The sequence below is a fragment of the Salmo trutta genome, chromosome 31, assembly GCF_901001165.1.
Source record: "Salmo trutta chromosome 31, fSalTru1.1, whole genome shotgun sequence".
Lineage (NCBI taxonomy): Eukaryota > Metazoa > Chordata > Actinopteri > Salmoniformes > Salmonidae > Salmo > Salmo trutta.
The window spans coordinates 37,592,858-37,606,233 of record NC_042987.1 but is presented as its reverse complement, the minus strand read 5'-3'; the positions used below and the strand labels follow the sequence as shown (position 1 = coordinate 37,606,233).

At 45.1% G+C, this 13,376-nt stretch overlaps 1 protein-coding gene across 1 annotated transcript; it reads left to right on the top strand.

The window, feature by feature from the left end:
- Nucleotides 1–1,122: 1,122 nt before the first annotated feature.
- Nucleotides 1,123–12,934, top strand: LOC115170157 (dnaJ homolog subfamily C member 1). The gene is made up of 12 exons (XM_029726499.1): nucleotides 1,123–1,413; nucleotides 2,266–2,367; nucleotides 7,987–8,033; nucleotides 8,255–8,420; nucleotides 8,945–9,042; nucleotides 9,376–9,469; nucleotides 9,705–9,804; nucleotides 10,315–10,487; nucleotides 10,885–11,004; nucleotides 11,182–11,230; nucleotides 11,634–12,121; nucleotides 12,433–12,934. The coding sequence occupies exons 1-12, from the start codon at nucleotides 1,258–1,260 to the stop codon at nucleotides 12,499–12,501; spliced, it is 1,662 nt and encodes a 553-aa protein (XP_029582359.1). The 5' UTR covers nucleotides 1,123–1,257; the 3' UTR covers nucleotides 12,502–12,934.
- Nucleotides 12,935–13,376: the final 442 nt, after the last annotated feature.

The following is a 13,376-nucleotide window of genomic DNA, read 5'->3' as shown; positions in this document are numbered from 1 at the left end:
TCAGCATGAAATGGTTGGTTGAAACCTGGTTACTGTGAGGAATGTTCACGTTAGTATGTAGTAGGAATACACATACTAGTGCCTTTTTGAGTAGTGCTTTAATCCCAAATGGTGACAATCGAAAACCATCACACTTTCCCAGCCTTGTGGTTAGAAGTATTTTTCTTTGGTGGTGCTAAGCACATACAATCTAAAATGAAATAGTCTGAATGTGGGGGGGTACTTCGTTTATTAATTTGTGTTAGTTTATAGCAAAAAGTGACCTGCCCAAATGTTACGTCATGGTCCCTTCTTTAGCTTGGAGGCTGCTGAGGCGAGGCGGCTCATAATAATGTCTGGAACGGAGCAGATGGAATGGCATCAAACATATAAATGTATTTGATAGCATTCCACTGATTCCGCTTCAATCATTACCATGAGCCCATCCTCCCCAATTAAGGTGCCACCAACCTCCTGTGTTGGAGTGTTTTTCAATCAGAAGGAATGAATGGTCTTTTCCAAATGAACACATCAGAAATGTGTTGATTCCTGTATATTTCATTTTTCCATGACGACCTACTCAGGGTTTACTCCAAAGTAGATATTTTAAGGAGATCCAAATAAAATAAAATCCATTAAACTTGTCATTACTTAAATGTCCCTCTGTTTTCCATAAACCTTCAAGATCCAGTATAACAGAATCACAGAAGTTCATATTCCAAAATTGAGTTTGTTGAAGTGTTGTCTTTCTCTAGGGTTGCAAACTTCCTGGTTATTTAACAAAGTTCCACGATTTGTTTTAGAAACTATGTTAATTAACGCGTACATTTGGAAATATCGAACGTTTGGGGAATTTATCATTTAATTATTACTTTTTAAAAAGTATATTTTTTTCAGATTATTTATTTCTGTGTCTGGTGTTTCCCATGAGCTCCAGTGGACAGACCACATGGTTCCTGAGAAAATAGCCTATTATAAAAACATCTAATCAACAAAGTAATTTCACTGGGTTCAAATCGGGGACACGCTGGATTGAAATCGGACTCGGAGGGATATCATGCGCATCAATTGGTGCTTTTATGTTGAAGGCAAAAACTACAAACCGGTGTGACACGTGTGGAAACCGGAAGAGGTGACAAACAGAGGATTGTGGGAAATGTAGTAAATCTTTAGCGCAAGCAGCCTGTTGTAAGGATAGTAGCCGCGCTAGGTGTATATCAGCAGGGTTTTACATTTTTAGCGGTACAATATTACCGCCAACATTGTCAAAGCCTGATAATGACCTCAGCTTCATGGCGCCTCTGGTTTATTGCTGCCGTCAGTTTTCTTATTGCCTGCCCAAGACCCTCTCATTCCTGGGATTCAGACATTGAGCTCTACGATCTGGTGGAGGAAATTCAACAAAACTTTTACGAATTTCTGTCTGTTGAGCAGGTAAGTCATAACTAGTTTTTGTAACCTGTAAATGTTTACTAACTAGCTTCTTTTTTTTTAAAGTCCTAAATAGAGATCTGTACCGATGATGGGGCCTGTTGTAGTTTTTATTTTAACTAGCTAGCGAACTAGCTACGTGTACCTAGACTACCGAGAGACGAGCAAACCATGACGTGTCAGGTCGCTTCCCCTTATTTTGTATTATAACCCCTGATGGAAGTTAAGGTAGGTAGTTAAATATCGTTAGTTGTTCATCTTGCAAGGAACAGTTGCTGGGACACTTGCTTCACCAGCCAAAGTTTACTGGTCTGGGGGCAGGCTTTTGCTCCAGCCCTGCTCTAACGCATACGATTTTTACTCATCTGATTCAGCTACGCATCAGTACCTTGATCAGCTGAATGAGGTGTGTTGAAATAGGGCTGGAACAAAAGCCTGCATGCCCGTCAGCTCTCCAGGAGGAGGGTGGCCATCATATGGACAAACTTAGTACAGGATAGTGTTGAATACAGTGCCGTCCTGCAATGGAGTCATCCGAGTGCCATGTCTTGTAGGATGTCGTTAGCCCTGGAGGTGATTACTGTCGTCTGGATAGGATGGGGAAGCGTAGGCCCCCGGTAACCTTGGGGTGGTTACTGTCCTCTGGATAGGATGGGGAAGCGTAGGCCCCTGGTACTGTGGGACATGTCAGGTAGAAGGAGAGCGTACAGACTGATTTAGTGCCATAGACTAGTTATTATGTTTGTGATAAACCATGTGTGATATATCACCACACACAATACCCTCTGAAATGTGTCATGTACATGTCGTTTTTCTGCTAATTTCTCTCTTTCTCTCTTTCTCTCTCTCGTGCAGGATGCCTCGTCGATGGACATCAGAAAGGCCTATCGCAGGCTGTCGCTCACGCTGCATCCTGACAAGAACAAAGATGCAAATGCTGAAACACAATTCAGACAGGTCAGCCCACTCACTTAACATTTTGTATTTATTATGGATCCCCATTAGCTGCTGCCAAAGCTCTTCTTAGGGTCCTGCAAAATTAAGGCAGTTCATACCATTTTAAAACATTACAATACATTCACACTGTGTACCCTCAGGCCCCTACTCCACCACTACCACATGTCTACAGTACTAAATCCATGTGTATGGATAGTGCGTCTATGTGTCTGCCAATGTGTGTTGCTTCACAGTCCCCTCTATTCCATAAGGTGTTTTTAAAAAAAAAACAAATTTAATCAAATTTTACTGCTTACGTCAGTTACTTGATGTGGAATACAGTTCCATGTTGTCATGGCTCTATGTAGTACTGTGCTCCTCCCATAGTCTGTTCTGGACTTGGGGACTGTTAAGAGACCTCTGGTGGCATGTCTTGTGGGGTATGCATGGGTGTCTGAGCTGTGTGCCAGTAGTTTAGACAGACAGCTCGGTGCATTCAACATGTCAATACCTCTCATAAATACAAGTAGTGATGAAGTCAATCTCTCCTCCACTTTCAGCCAGTAGAGAGTGACAGGCATGTTATTAATATTAGCTCTGTGTACATCCAAGGGCCAGCTGTCCTGTTCTGAGCTAATTGCAATTTTTCTAAGTCCTTTTTTGTGGCACCTGACCACACGACTGAACAGTAGTCAAGGTGCGACAAAACTTGGGCCCGTAGGACCTGCCTTGTTGATAGTGTTGTTAAGAAGGCAGAGCATCACTTTATTGTAAACAGACTTCTCCCCATCTTAGCTACTACTGCATCAATATGTTTTGACCATGACAGTTTACAATCTAGGGTTACTCCAAGCAGTTTAGTCACCTCAACTTGCTCAATTTCCACATTATTTATTACAAGATTTAGTTGAGGTTTAGGTAGTGTTTTGTTCCAAATACAATGCTTTTAGTTGTAGAAATATTGAGGGCTAACTTATTCCTTGCCACTCACTCTGAAACTAACTGCAATTCTTTGTTGAGTGTTGCAGTCATTTCAGTCGCTGTAGTAGCTGACTAGTGTATAGTGTTGAGTCATCCGCATACATAGACACTCTGGCTTTACTCAGTCAGTGGCATGTCGTTAGTAAAGATTTTAAAAAGCAAGGGGACTAAACAGCTACCCTGGGGAATTCCTGATTCTACCTGTATTATGTTTGAGAGGCTTCCATTAAAAAACACCCTCTGTGTTCTATTAGACAAGTAACTCTTTATCCACATTATAGCAGGGGGTGTAAAGCCATAACACATATGTTTTTCCAGCAGCAGACTATGATCGATAATGTCCAAAGTGGCACTGAAGTCTAACAATACATCTCCCACAATCATCAAGTGCTGTGCTTGTTGAGTGTCCTTCCCTATAAACATGCTGAAATTATGTTGTCAATTTGTTTACTATAAAATAGCATTGTATCTGGTCAAACACAATTTTTTCCAGAAGTTTACTAAGTGTTGGTAACAGGCTGATTGGTCGGCTATTTGAGCCAGTAAAGGGGGCTTTTACTATTCTTGGGTAGCGGAATGACTTTAGCTTCCCTCCAGGCCTGAGGGCACACGCTCTCTAGTAGGCTTAAATTTGAAGACGGGGCAATATCATCTGCTATTATCCTCAGTAATTTATATCCAGATTGTCAGACTGGTGGCTTGTCATTGTTGTTAGACAACAATAATTTTTTCACCTCTTCCACACTAACTTTACAGAATTCAAAAGTACAATTCTTGTCTTTTCATAATTTGGTCCGATATTCTTGGATATGTAGTGTCAGCATTTGTTGCTGGCATGTCAGCCCTAAGTTTGCTTATCTTGCCAATGAAAAAGTCATTCAAGTAGTTTGCAATATCAGTCCCTACTCCCCATGGGGTTTAACACTCCCTCCCTACTCCCCATGGGGTTTAACACTCCCTCCCTACTCCCCATGGGGTTTAACACTCCCTCCCTACTCCCCATGGGGTTTAACACTCCCTCCCTATTCCCCATGGGGTTTAACACTCCCTCCCTATTCCCCATGGGGTTTAACACTCCCTCCCTACTCCCCATGGGGTTTAACACTCCCTCCACTACTCCCCATGGGGTTTAACACTCCCTCCCTACTCCCCATGGGGTTTAACACTCCCTCCCTACTCCCCATGGGGTTTAACACTCCCTCCCTCCCTACTCCCCATGGGGTTTAACACTCCCTCCCTACTCCCCATGGGGTTTAACACTCCCTCCCTACTCCCCATGGGGTTTAACACTCCCTCCACTACTCCCCATGAGGTTTAACACTCCCTCCACTACTCCCCATGGGGTTTAACACTCCCTCCCTACTCCCCATGGGGGTTAACACTCCCTCCCTACTCCCCATGGAGTTAACACTCCCTCCCTACTCCCCATGGGGTTTAACACTCCCTCCCTACTCCCCCTCCCTCCCTACTTCCCATGGGGTTTAACACTCCCTCCCTACTTCCCATGGGGTTTAACACTCCCTCCCTACTCCCCATGGGGTTTAACACTCCCTCCCTACTCCCCATGGGGTTTAACACTCCCTCCAACACTCCCCATGGGGTTTAACACTCCCTCCACTACTCCCCATGGGGTTTAACACTCCCTCCACTGCTCCCCATGGGGTTTAACACTCCCTCCCTACTCCCCATGGGGTTTAACACTCCCTCCACTACTCCCCATGGGGTTTAACACTCCCTCCCTACTCCCCATGGGGTTTAACACTCCCTCCCTACTCCCCATGGGGTTTAACACTCCCTCCCTACTCCCCATGGGGTTTAACACTCCCTCCCTACTCCCCATGGGGTTTAACACTCCCTCCACTACTCCCCATGGGGTTTAACACTCCCTCCACTACTCCCCATGAGGTTTAACACTCCCTCCACTACTCCCCATGGGGTTTAACACTCCCTCCCTACTCCCCATGGGGGTTAACACTCCCTCCCTACTCCCCATGGAGTTAACACTCCCTCCCTACTCCCCATGGGGTTTAACACTCCCTCCCTACTCCCCCTCCCTCCCTACTTCCCATGGGGTTTAACACTCCCTCCCTACTTCCCATGGGGTTTAACACTCCCTCCCTACTCCCCATGGGGTTTAACACTCCCTCCACTACTCCCCATGGGGTTTAACACTCCCTCCCTACTCCCCATGGGGTTTAACACTCCCTCCCTACTCCCCATGGGGTTTAACACTCCCTCCCTACTCCCCATGGGGTTTAACACTCCCTCCACTACTCCCCATGGGGTTTAACACTCCCTCCCTACTCCCCATGGGGTTTAACACTCCCTCCCTACTCCCCATGGGGTTTAACACTCCCTCCCTACTCCCCATGGGGTTTAACACTCCCTCCCTACTCCCCATGGGGTTTAACACTCCCTCCCTACTCCCCATGGGGTTTAACACTCCCTCCAACACTCCCTCCCTACTCCCCATGGGGTTTAACACTCCCTCCCTACTCCCCATGGGGTTTAACACTCCACTACTCCCCATGGGGTTTAACACTCCCTCCACTGCTCCCCATGGGGTTTAACACTCCCTCCACTGCTCCCCATGGGGTTTAACACTCCCTCCACTGCTCCCCATGGGGTTTAACACTCCCTCCACTGCTCCCCATGGGGTTTAACACTCCCTCCCTACTCCCCATGGAGTTAACACTCCCTCCCTACTCCCCATGGGGTTTAACACTCCCTCCCTACTCCCCCTCCCTCCCTACTTCCCATGGGGTTTAACACTCCCTCCCTACTTCCCATGGGGTTTAACACTCCCTCCCTACTCCCCATGGGGTTTAACACTCCCTCCACTACTCCCCATGGGGTTTAACACTCCCTCCCTACTCCCCATGGGGTTTAACACTCCCTCCCTACTCCCCATGGGGTTTAACACTCCCTCCCTACTCCCCATGGGGTTTAACACTCCCTCCACTACTCCCCATGGGGTTTAACACTCCCTCCCTACTCCCCATGGGGTTTAACACTCCCTCCCTACTCCCCATGGGGTTTAACACTCCCTCCCTACTCCCCATGGGGTTTAACACTCCCTCCCTACTCCCCATGGGGTTTAACACTCCCTCCCTACTCCCCATGGGGTTTAACACTCCCTCCCTACTCCCCATGGGGTTTAACACTCCCTCCCTACTCCCCATGGGGTTTAACACTCCCTCCAACACTCCCTCCCTACTCCCCATGGGGTTTAACACTCCCTCCACTACTCCCCATGGGGTTTAACACTCCCTCCACTGCTCCCCATGGGGTTTAACACTCCCTCCACTGCTCCCCATGGGGTTTAACACTCCCTCCACTGCTCCCCATGGGGTTTAACACTCCCTCCACTGCTCCCCATGGGGTTTAACACTCCCTCCCTACTCCCCATGGGGTTTAACACTCCCTCCCTACTCCCCCTCCCTCCCTACTTCCCATGGGGTTTAACACTCCCTCCACACTCCCCATGGGGTTTAACACTCCCTCCACTACTCCCCATGGGGTTTAACACTCCCTCCCTACTCCCCATGGGGTTTAACACTCCCTCCCTACTCCCCATGGGGTTTAACACTCCCTCCACTACTCCCCATGGGGTTTAACACTCCCTCCACTACTCCCCATGGGGTTTAACACTCCCTCCCTACTCCCCATGGGGTTTAACACTCCCTCCCTACTCCCCATGGGGTTTAACACTCCCTCCCTACTCCCCATGGGGTTTAACACTCCCTCCCTACTCCCCATGGGGTTTAACACTCCCTCCCTACTCCCCATGGGGTTTAACACTCCCTCCCTACTCCCCATGGGGTTTAACACTCCCTCCACTACTCCCCATGGGGTTTAACACTCCCTCCACTACTCCCCATGGGGTTTAACACTCCCTACCTACTCTCCATGGGGTTTAACACTCCCTCCACTACTCCCCATGGGGTTTAACACTCCCTCCACTACTCCCCATGGGGTTTAACACTCCCTCCACTACTCCCCATGGGGTTTAACACTCCCTCCACTACTCCCCATGGGGTTTAACACTCCCTCCCTACTCCCCATGGGGTTTAACACTCCCTCCCTACTCCCCATGGGGTTTAACACTCCCTCCCTACTCCCCATGGGGTTTAACACTCCCTCCCTACTCCCCATGGGGTTTAACACTCCCTCCCTACTCCCCATGGGGTTTAACACTCCCTCCCTACTCCCCATGGGGTTTAACACTCTCTATGGGGGTTTTTTAAGCCCAACTTTGTCTTGTTTGATCTCCATCTTACAAGTAGTCTATGGACGGACACCTTACAGAGAAATTCCTGCAACAAGTAGAAAAGCTAACGTTTAAGTGGAACACTGTTTATATGCAGTGTTCTGTGGCAGTAAAAGTAGTTTGTGAGGTATAGTCATTTTCATACACTGCACTCTAACTGATTAGTTCAAATCAAATGTATTTATATAGCCCTTCTTACATCAGCTGATATATCAAAGTGCTGTACAGAAACCCAGCCTAAAACCCCAAACAGCAAGTAATGCAGGTGTAGAAGCACGGTGGCTAGGAAAAACTCCCTAGAAAGACCAAAACCTAGGAAGAAGTATTAGTTGAAGTATTGATTGCCATTTCTGTCTATTGCCTCACTGATTTATTTTTTTCTCCCATAGTTGGTGGGCATCTATGAAGTATTGAAAGATGAAGAGAGGAGACAGAGGTTAGCCCCGCCCCCCCCCCCCCAACCTTCTCTCACTTCTTCTGAAAGTGGGAGGAGTCTGTCACATTCACAATTTCATACACAATTTTGTGGAGAGAACATTACAGTATTCTGTCATTATTAGATATAAAAAATCCATCACAGTATGGTTTAGGTTGGCACGGTAGTAGTGAAACACCCCTAAAATCCTAAAACCACCCTTTCGTTCCTCTCAACTACAGGTACAATGATGTCCTGGTCAACGGGCTACCGGACTGGAGGCAGCCAGTGTTTTACTACAGGCGAGTGAGGAAGATGAGCAATGGGGAGCTGGGCTTCCTGCTCTTCCTCATCCTGACCGTGTGCCACTATGTAGTCATCTGGTCCGTCTACCTGGAGAAGCAGCTGGTGAGGGGACCGTGCATGACCTTTCACCCTTCTGTTTTTTTTTAACTGCCATGCTGTAATCCAAGTTTGCTGTAATCCAAGTTTGCTGTAATCCAAGTTTGCTGTAATCCAAGTTTGCTGTAATCCAAGTTTGCTGTAATCTGTTCCTCAGCTTCAATTCTATTAACTTAGTTTTCCCCCCCAATGGGCAGTTATTGCTGTGTTTGGAAAGTATAAATACACCGGTGCAATTTAAGACCGGGTTTCTCAGCCTCAGTGTATTCTGGATTTTATAATAACCAATTACTCCCATTTTAACAATGCTCAATTAAGTAGTCCAAAATGTAATTAATTGAATTATTCAAAGTGAATATGTAAGAGATGTCATATAATAAATGTAAGTGATTTGCAGTAAAATGTTTCCCCTTGAACCAAGTAGATTCTGCAAATAAAAAGTTTTTTTTTTTTGTGTGAGCAAAGTGGAGCCCATAGACTTCTAAAAGCCTGATCGACCTCTTCATTCCACATGGTGCTTCTCCTACTAGGATGAACTTCTGAGCAAGAAGAAAAAAGAGAAGAAGAAAAAAATGAGTAGCAAGAGTGCTGAAGAATCGCGTTTTGTCGGACAGGAAAAAATAGAGAGGTGAGTGTCACAAGGCGTTCCTAATTTCACAAGTAAATATCATATTGAATAATAATACAGCACTGCGTTTTTTTAGCTGTGAAAGAGAACGGCAACATTTGTCGCACCATGCCTAACTTCTCAAGCAGTGGAACTGTATATTGTAGAACATTTTGAAGTGCTCGTTGCACCAATTTGTAAGTTGCTCTGGATAAGAGCGTCTGCTAAATGACTTAAATGTGAAAATGTAATTGAAAACACATTGGAATATTGCTCCTTTGTTTAGCATGTAGTGTGTAGCCTATTCATGTGTGTGTACACTTCAGCATGGTCACATGTCCTTTTTCCTTTCAGGTCACATGACAAACCTCATTGGCAGGATATCCTGCCACTCAAGCTGAGCACCTGGCTGTATCTCTCTGTCAAGTCCCTCCCCCATGTCATACAGGTAGTCCTCCAACTAATTTACCCTAACCGAATTCTCTTACCTTCACAGTCTAGGAACAGCCTTTAGCCATGGTATATTGACCAATATATACAGAGCCTTGTGAAAGTATTCCCTCTCATTGCACAGTTTCTATCACTGTATTGGTGTACAATTATTTATTTTTTTAATGGCAATTGATAAGATCCTATCAACATCCCCAGCGAGCGACAATTATCTTCCAGTTTGTCTGTTGCAGGACGCCAAACAGTATTACGAAGATTATAAGGAGATGAAGATCAGAGAGAAAGAGGAAGTGGAAGCCATGGCACTGGCAGAACAGGAAGCTACTACAATAAGTAAGGACTTGTAGAAGATTGAAGTAGACAGTTGAATTATCTGCCTAATTATGACTGATTGTTCACTTTCGCCTGGTCTTTATTTAAAAGTAAGATTTATTTTATTAACCTGCCTGGATAAATAAAGGTTAGCTGGATCAAACAAGAAAATAGGAAAATAGGAAATCATAATTCATTTTATTTGTAGAGCAAAATCTTTTTTCTGAAATAATTCAGTAACTGGGATTGAATGTAAAAAATAAAAATTAATTATCCTTTAACAAGGCAAGTCAGTTAAGAACAAATTCTTATTTACAATGACTGCCTACACCGGCCAAACCCCGACGACGCTGGGCCGATTATATGCCGCCTTATGGGACTCCCAATCACGGCCGGTTGTGATACACCCTGGATTCGAACCAGGGTGTCTGTAGTGACACCTCATGCAGTGTCTTCCACCGCTGTGCCTCTCAGGAGCATCAGTTGTATTGTACCGTGCTCTTGTCTTATCACATTCCTCACTTCCCACAGAAGAGAAACGAACCAAAGTGAAGAAGCCGAAGTTTGAGTTCCCCGTTTATGAGCCTTCCCTTACGGTCGCAGACAGCGCAAACTCACTGGCGTACGACCAGGGAACGTCTATCGAGGAGATCGAAAACCAGCTGGATGACTGGCTCGAGGATAACAAGTCTCAGAAGAAAAAGGTGGGCCCACAATATTTTCCCTCTGTGGAAAGGTTTGTTCCCATGACATTAGTAAAGCTCTGCTTTTTTAATTCAGCCAAATATTGGATTATAAAGTTAGTTTTATTTGCCATTTGTAGGTATAGTTGGACAGTTACCAGAATTTGATCTGTCTAATAAGATCCTATTCTAGGATCAAGTAAGGTAAATTGCATGAATCTGGGGCAACAAGCGAGATGGAATAGATTTTGGATGGTCATTATAGCGTTATGTTCACCAAAATACCTCAAATTCCCGCTTTTTTTCCCCAATAGGGATTTGCGTAAAACCTGGGAATTTTGGGAACTTTTCTGGAATTTTGCAGCCCTAAGCCAAAATGGTCTGGTCTTTGATCTAATCTTGTTTGTCGTTTCCTCAGGCTCCGGAGTGGTCAGAAGAGGACATTACTCTTCTGACAAGGAGTATGGCCAAGTTCCCTGGGGGAACACCTGGACGCTGGGAGAAAATCGCCCACGAACTAGGAAGATCGGTGACCGATGTGAGTATACATTGGGAATGGGTGGTGCATGGAAAACTCTGGACTTAAATGGAGGGAATGTGAATGTTTTGTCAGTCTTAGAAAAAATATATAGCAAAATGAACATTTTTGTGTTTAGAAATTTAGAAGAATAGTATCTTGTCAAAGAAAAATTCCAAATATTGTGATCCTTTGCAGGTTACTGCAAAAGTCAAACAAGTTAAAGATGGTCAAACCAACACATCAGGTAAGTCAGTTTCTTTTTACTTTAACTTGTTTGACCTTTGTAGTAACCTGCGAAAGGACCACTTTATTGTTCAGTTTTTGCCTTATCATGCATGGTAAAATGTTTTATTTCTTCTACAATCATGCAATGTTTAATAAGAGATGAAAATGTAATGTATACAGCTGAATCCATGATATTACTCCCAATACTGAAGAAGCATTTGTATTTAATGTCCATGAGGAGACTAGGGACTATAATGTTTGGAATATAGCCATTCCAGTTTAAACTTGTTCTGAAATGAGTGCTGACAACTGCACCATTTTGTTTTGTTGTGTTTAGAAAAATGTCCCCTTTTTGAATTGAATACTTTATTCATCAGCAGAGAGACAGCATCTTAACTTGTACCTCTTTCTCTTTGATGCAGGGCTGGTGAAACTCTCTGAGCTCAAGGCCCAGGGCAGCAGCGCTCTCCCAGGAAAGGGCTCCAAAGCTGGGGCCGGAGCTGTACCTGACAGCCTAATGACCCAGCGTGAAGACCCCCAGCCTCCGGCAGCAGCCATGGCAGAGGGGACAGAATACAGCGGCGGAGGGGATGAAGAAGAAGGCATCCAATCAGGTGGTGTCAGGAGGAGAGGTAAAAAGACTGGGGGTGGAGGTGCGGGGGTGGAGGCCAAGGGACACAGACAGAGGGACTTTGACTCTACAGCTGCAGCCGACAAGGACAGCGAGGAGGAGCAGAGTCCGCCCCCCTCTTCAGTCCCACAACCGTCCAAGGAGAAGGCCACTGCGGTGACTGACGACGTCTGGACCCAGAACCAGCAGAAGCTTCTGGAGCTGGCCCTACAGCAGTACCCGCGAGGCACCACGGAACGCTGGGACTGGATCGCCAAGGTGGTCCCGGGGAAGAGAAAGGTGAGAGATTACCCCCCCCCACAATGCAACATTGCAAAGTGTGTCAAAATGTTTGGCCGACCCCAGTTTAAGTCGTGTGTACACAGTTTGCCTAATCTATATTGTCTGTAGTAATTGACATGATCCGTCAACTTTTTTTGTCCACTTATTTATAATTGAAATACTTTCCTGAAACCTGAAGCAATTTCGATGAGTGTTAGATGTAGGTAGGTAGAATAATATGGAAATAACCAAACTTAAATTGTCATGAATAGCTGAGATGGTAAACATGATTTAGTTTTGGATGGTGATGGACCTATACTGTTTTTCAGGAGGAGTGTATGATCCGTTACAAACTTTTGGCTGAGCTGGTGCTGAAAAGGAAGCAGGCCAAGAGCTGACTCCCCCCCCAAAGACCGCCATCTTGAAATCAGTTTTCTTTTGGTTCCCCCACAATGCAACATTGCAGGGTGTGTCAAAATGTTTGGCAGTTTTAAGTCATGTGTACACAGTTTATTGCCTAATCTAGCCCCTTTTCCTGGCTACTATACCCTTCAATGTCATCTAAAAGGATGGAAGAAGAGGACCTGGGAGAAGAGGACCTGGGAGAAGAGGACCTGGGAGAAGAGGACCTGGGAGAAGAGGACCTGGGAGAAGAGGACTAGGGCCCATCGTCTCATGTCTCTCATGTGCCTTAGCTCCGCCCAAAGCATGCCATCCAGCCTCCTCTCCATGGACTGTCAATAGTTTTTTTGCTGTGTCATTTTAAATCACACATGTACTGAATATAACTTGTTTGAGATGAGGAAATAAATGGTTTTATTTATTTATTTACTTGGATCCATTGATGCACTGCTTGAAATTTCAATTCGACTCAGAAAATATATATAAATAAATTAGCGGTCAAACAGCGAAATGGTTCCAATAGTATTTCCTACATAAGTGTTTTTAAAATTTAAGGGCTGTGTTTTGTGTAGGCTTACCCTGGCATGACGTTTTGAGAACCATGTAAATTCTAAGACAAGGTGATTTGAAAAAAATAAATGCAATCATCTTTATTTACTCTGATTTGAAAATGCTACTCAACATGGAAGTAGACGTCATGCAAGACTACAAATCTCTGCATGCTCCTGTACCTCATCTCTAGCTGACACCTTTGCTAACAGGTATTGTGTCAATTTAAAACTTGCACAAGACAGTTAACAATTGTCAATTTAAAAAATGTAGCCAATTTATTCATGACTAAATGTAGGTAACATTGCAAGAACTAGAGAGA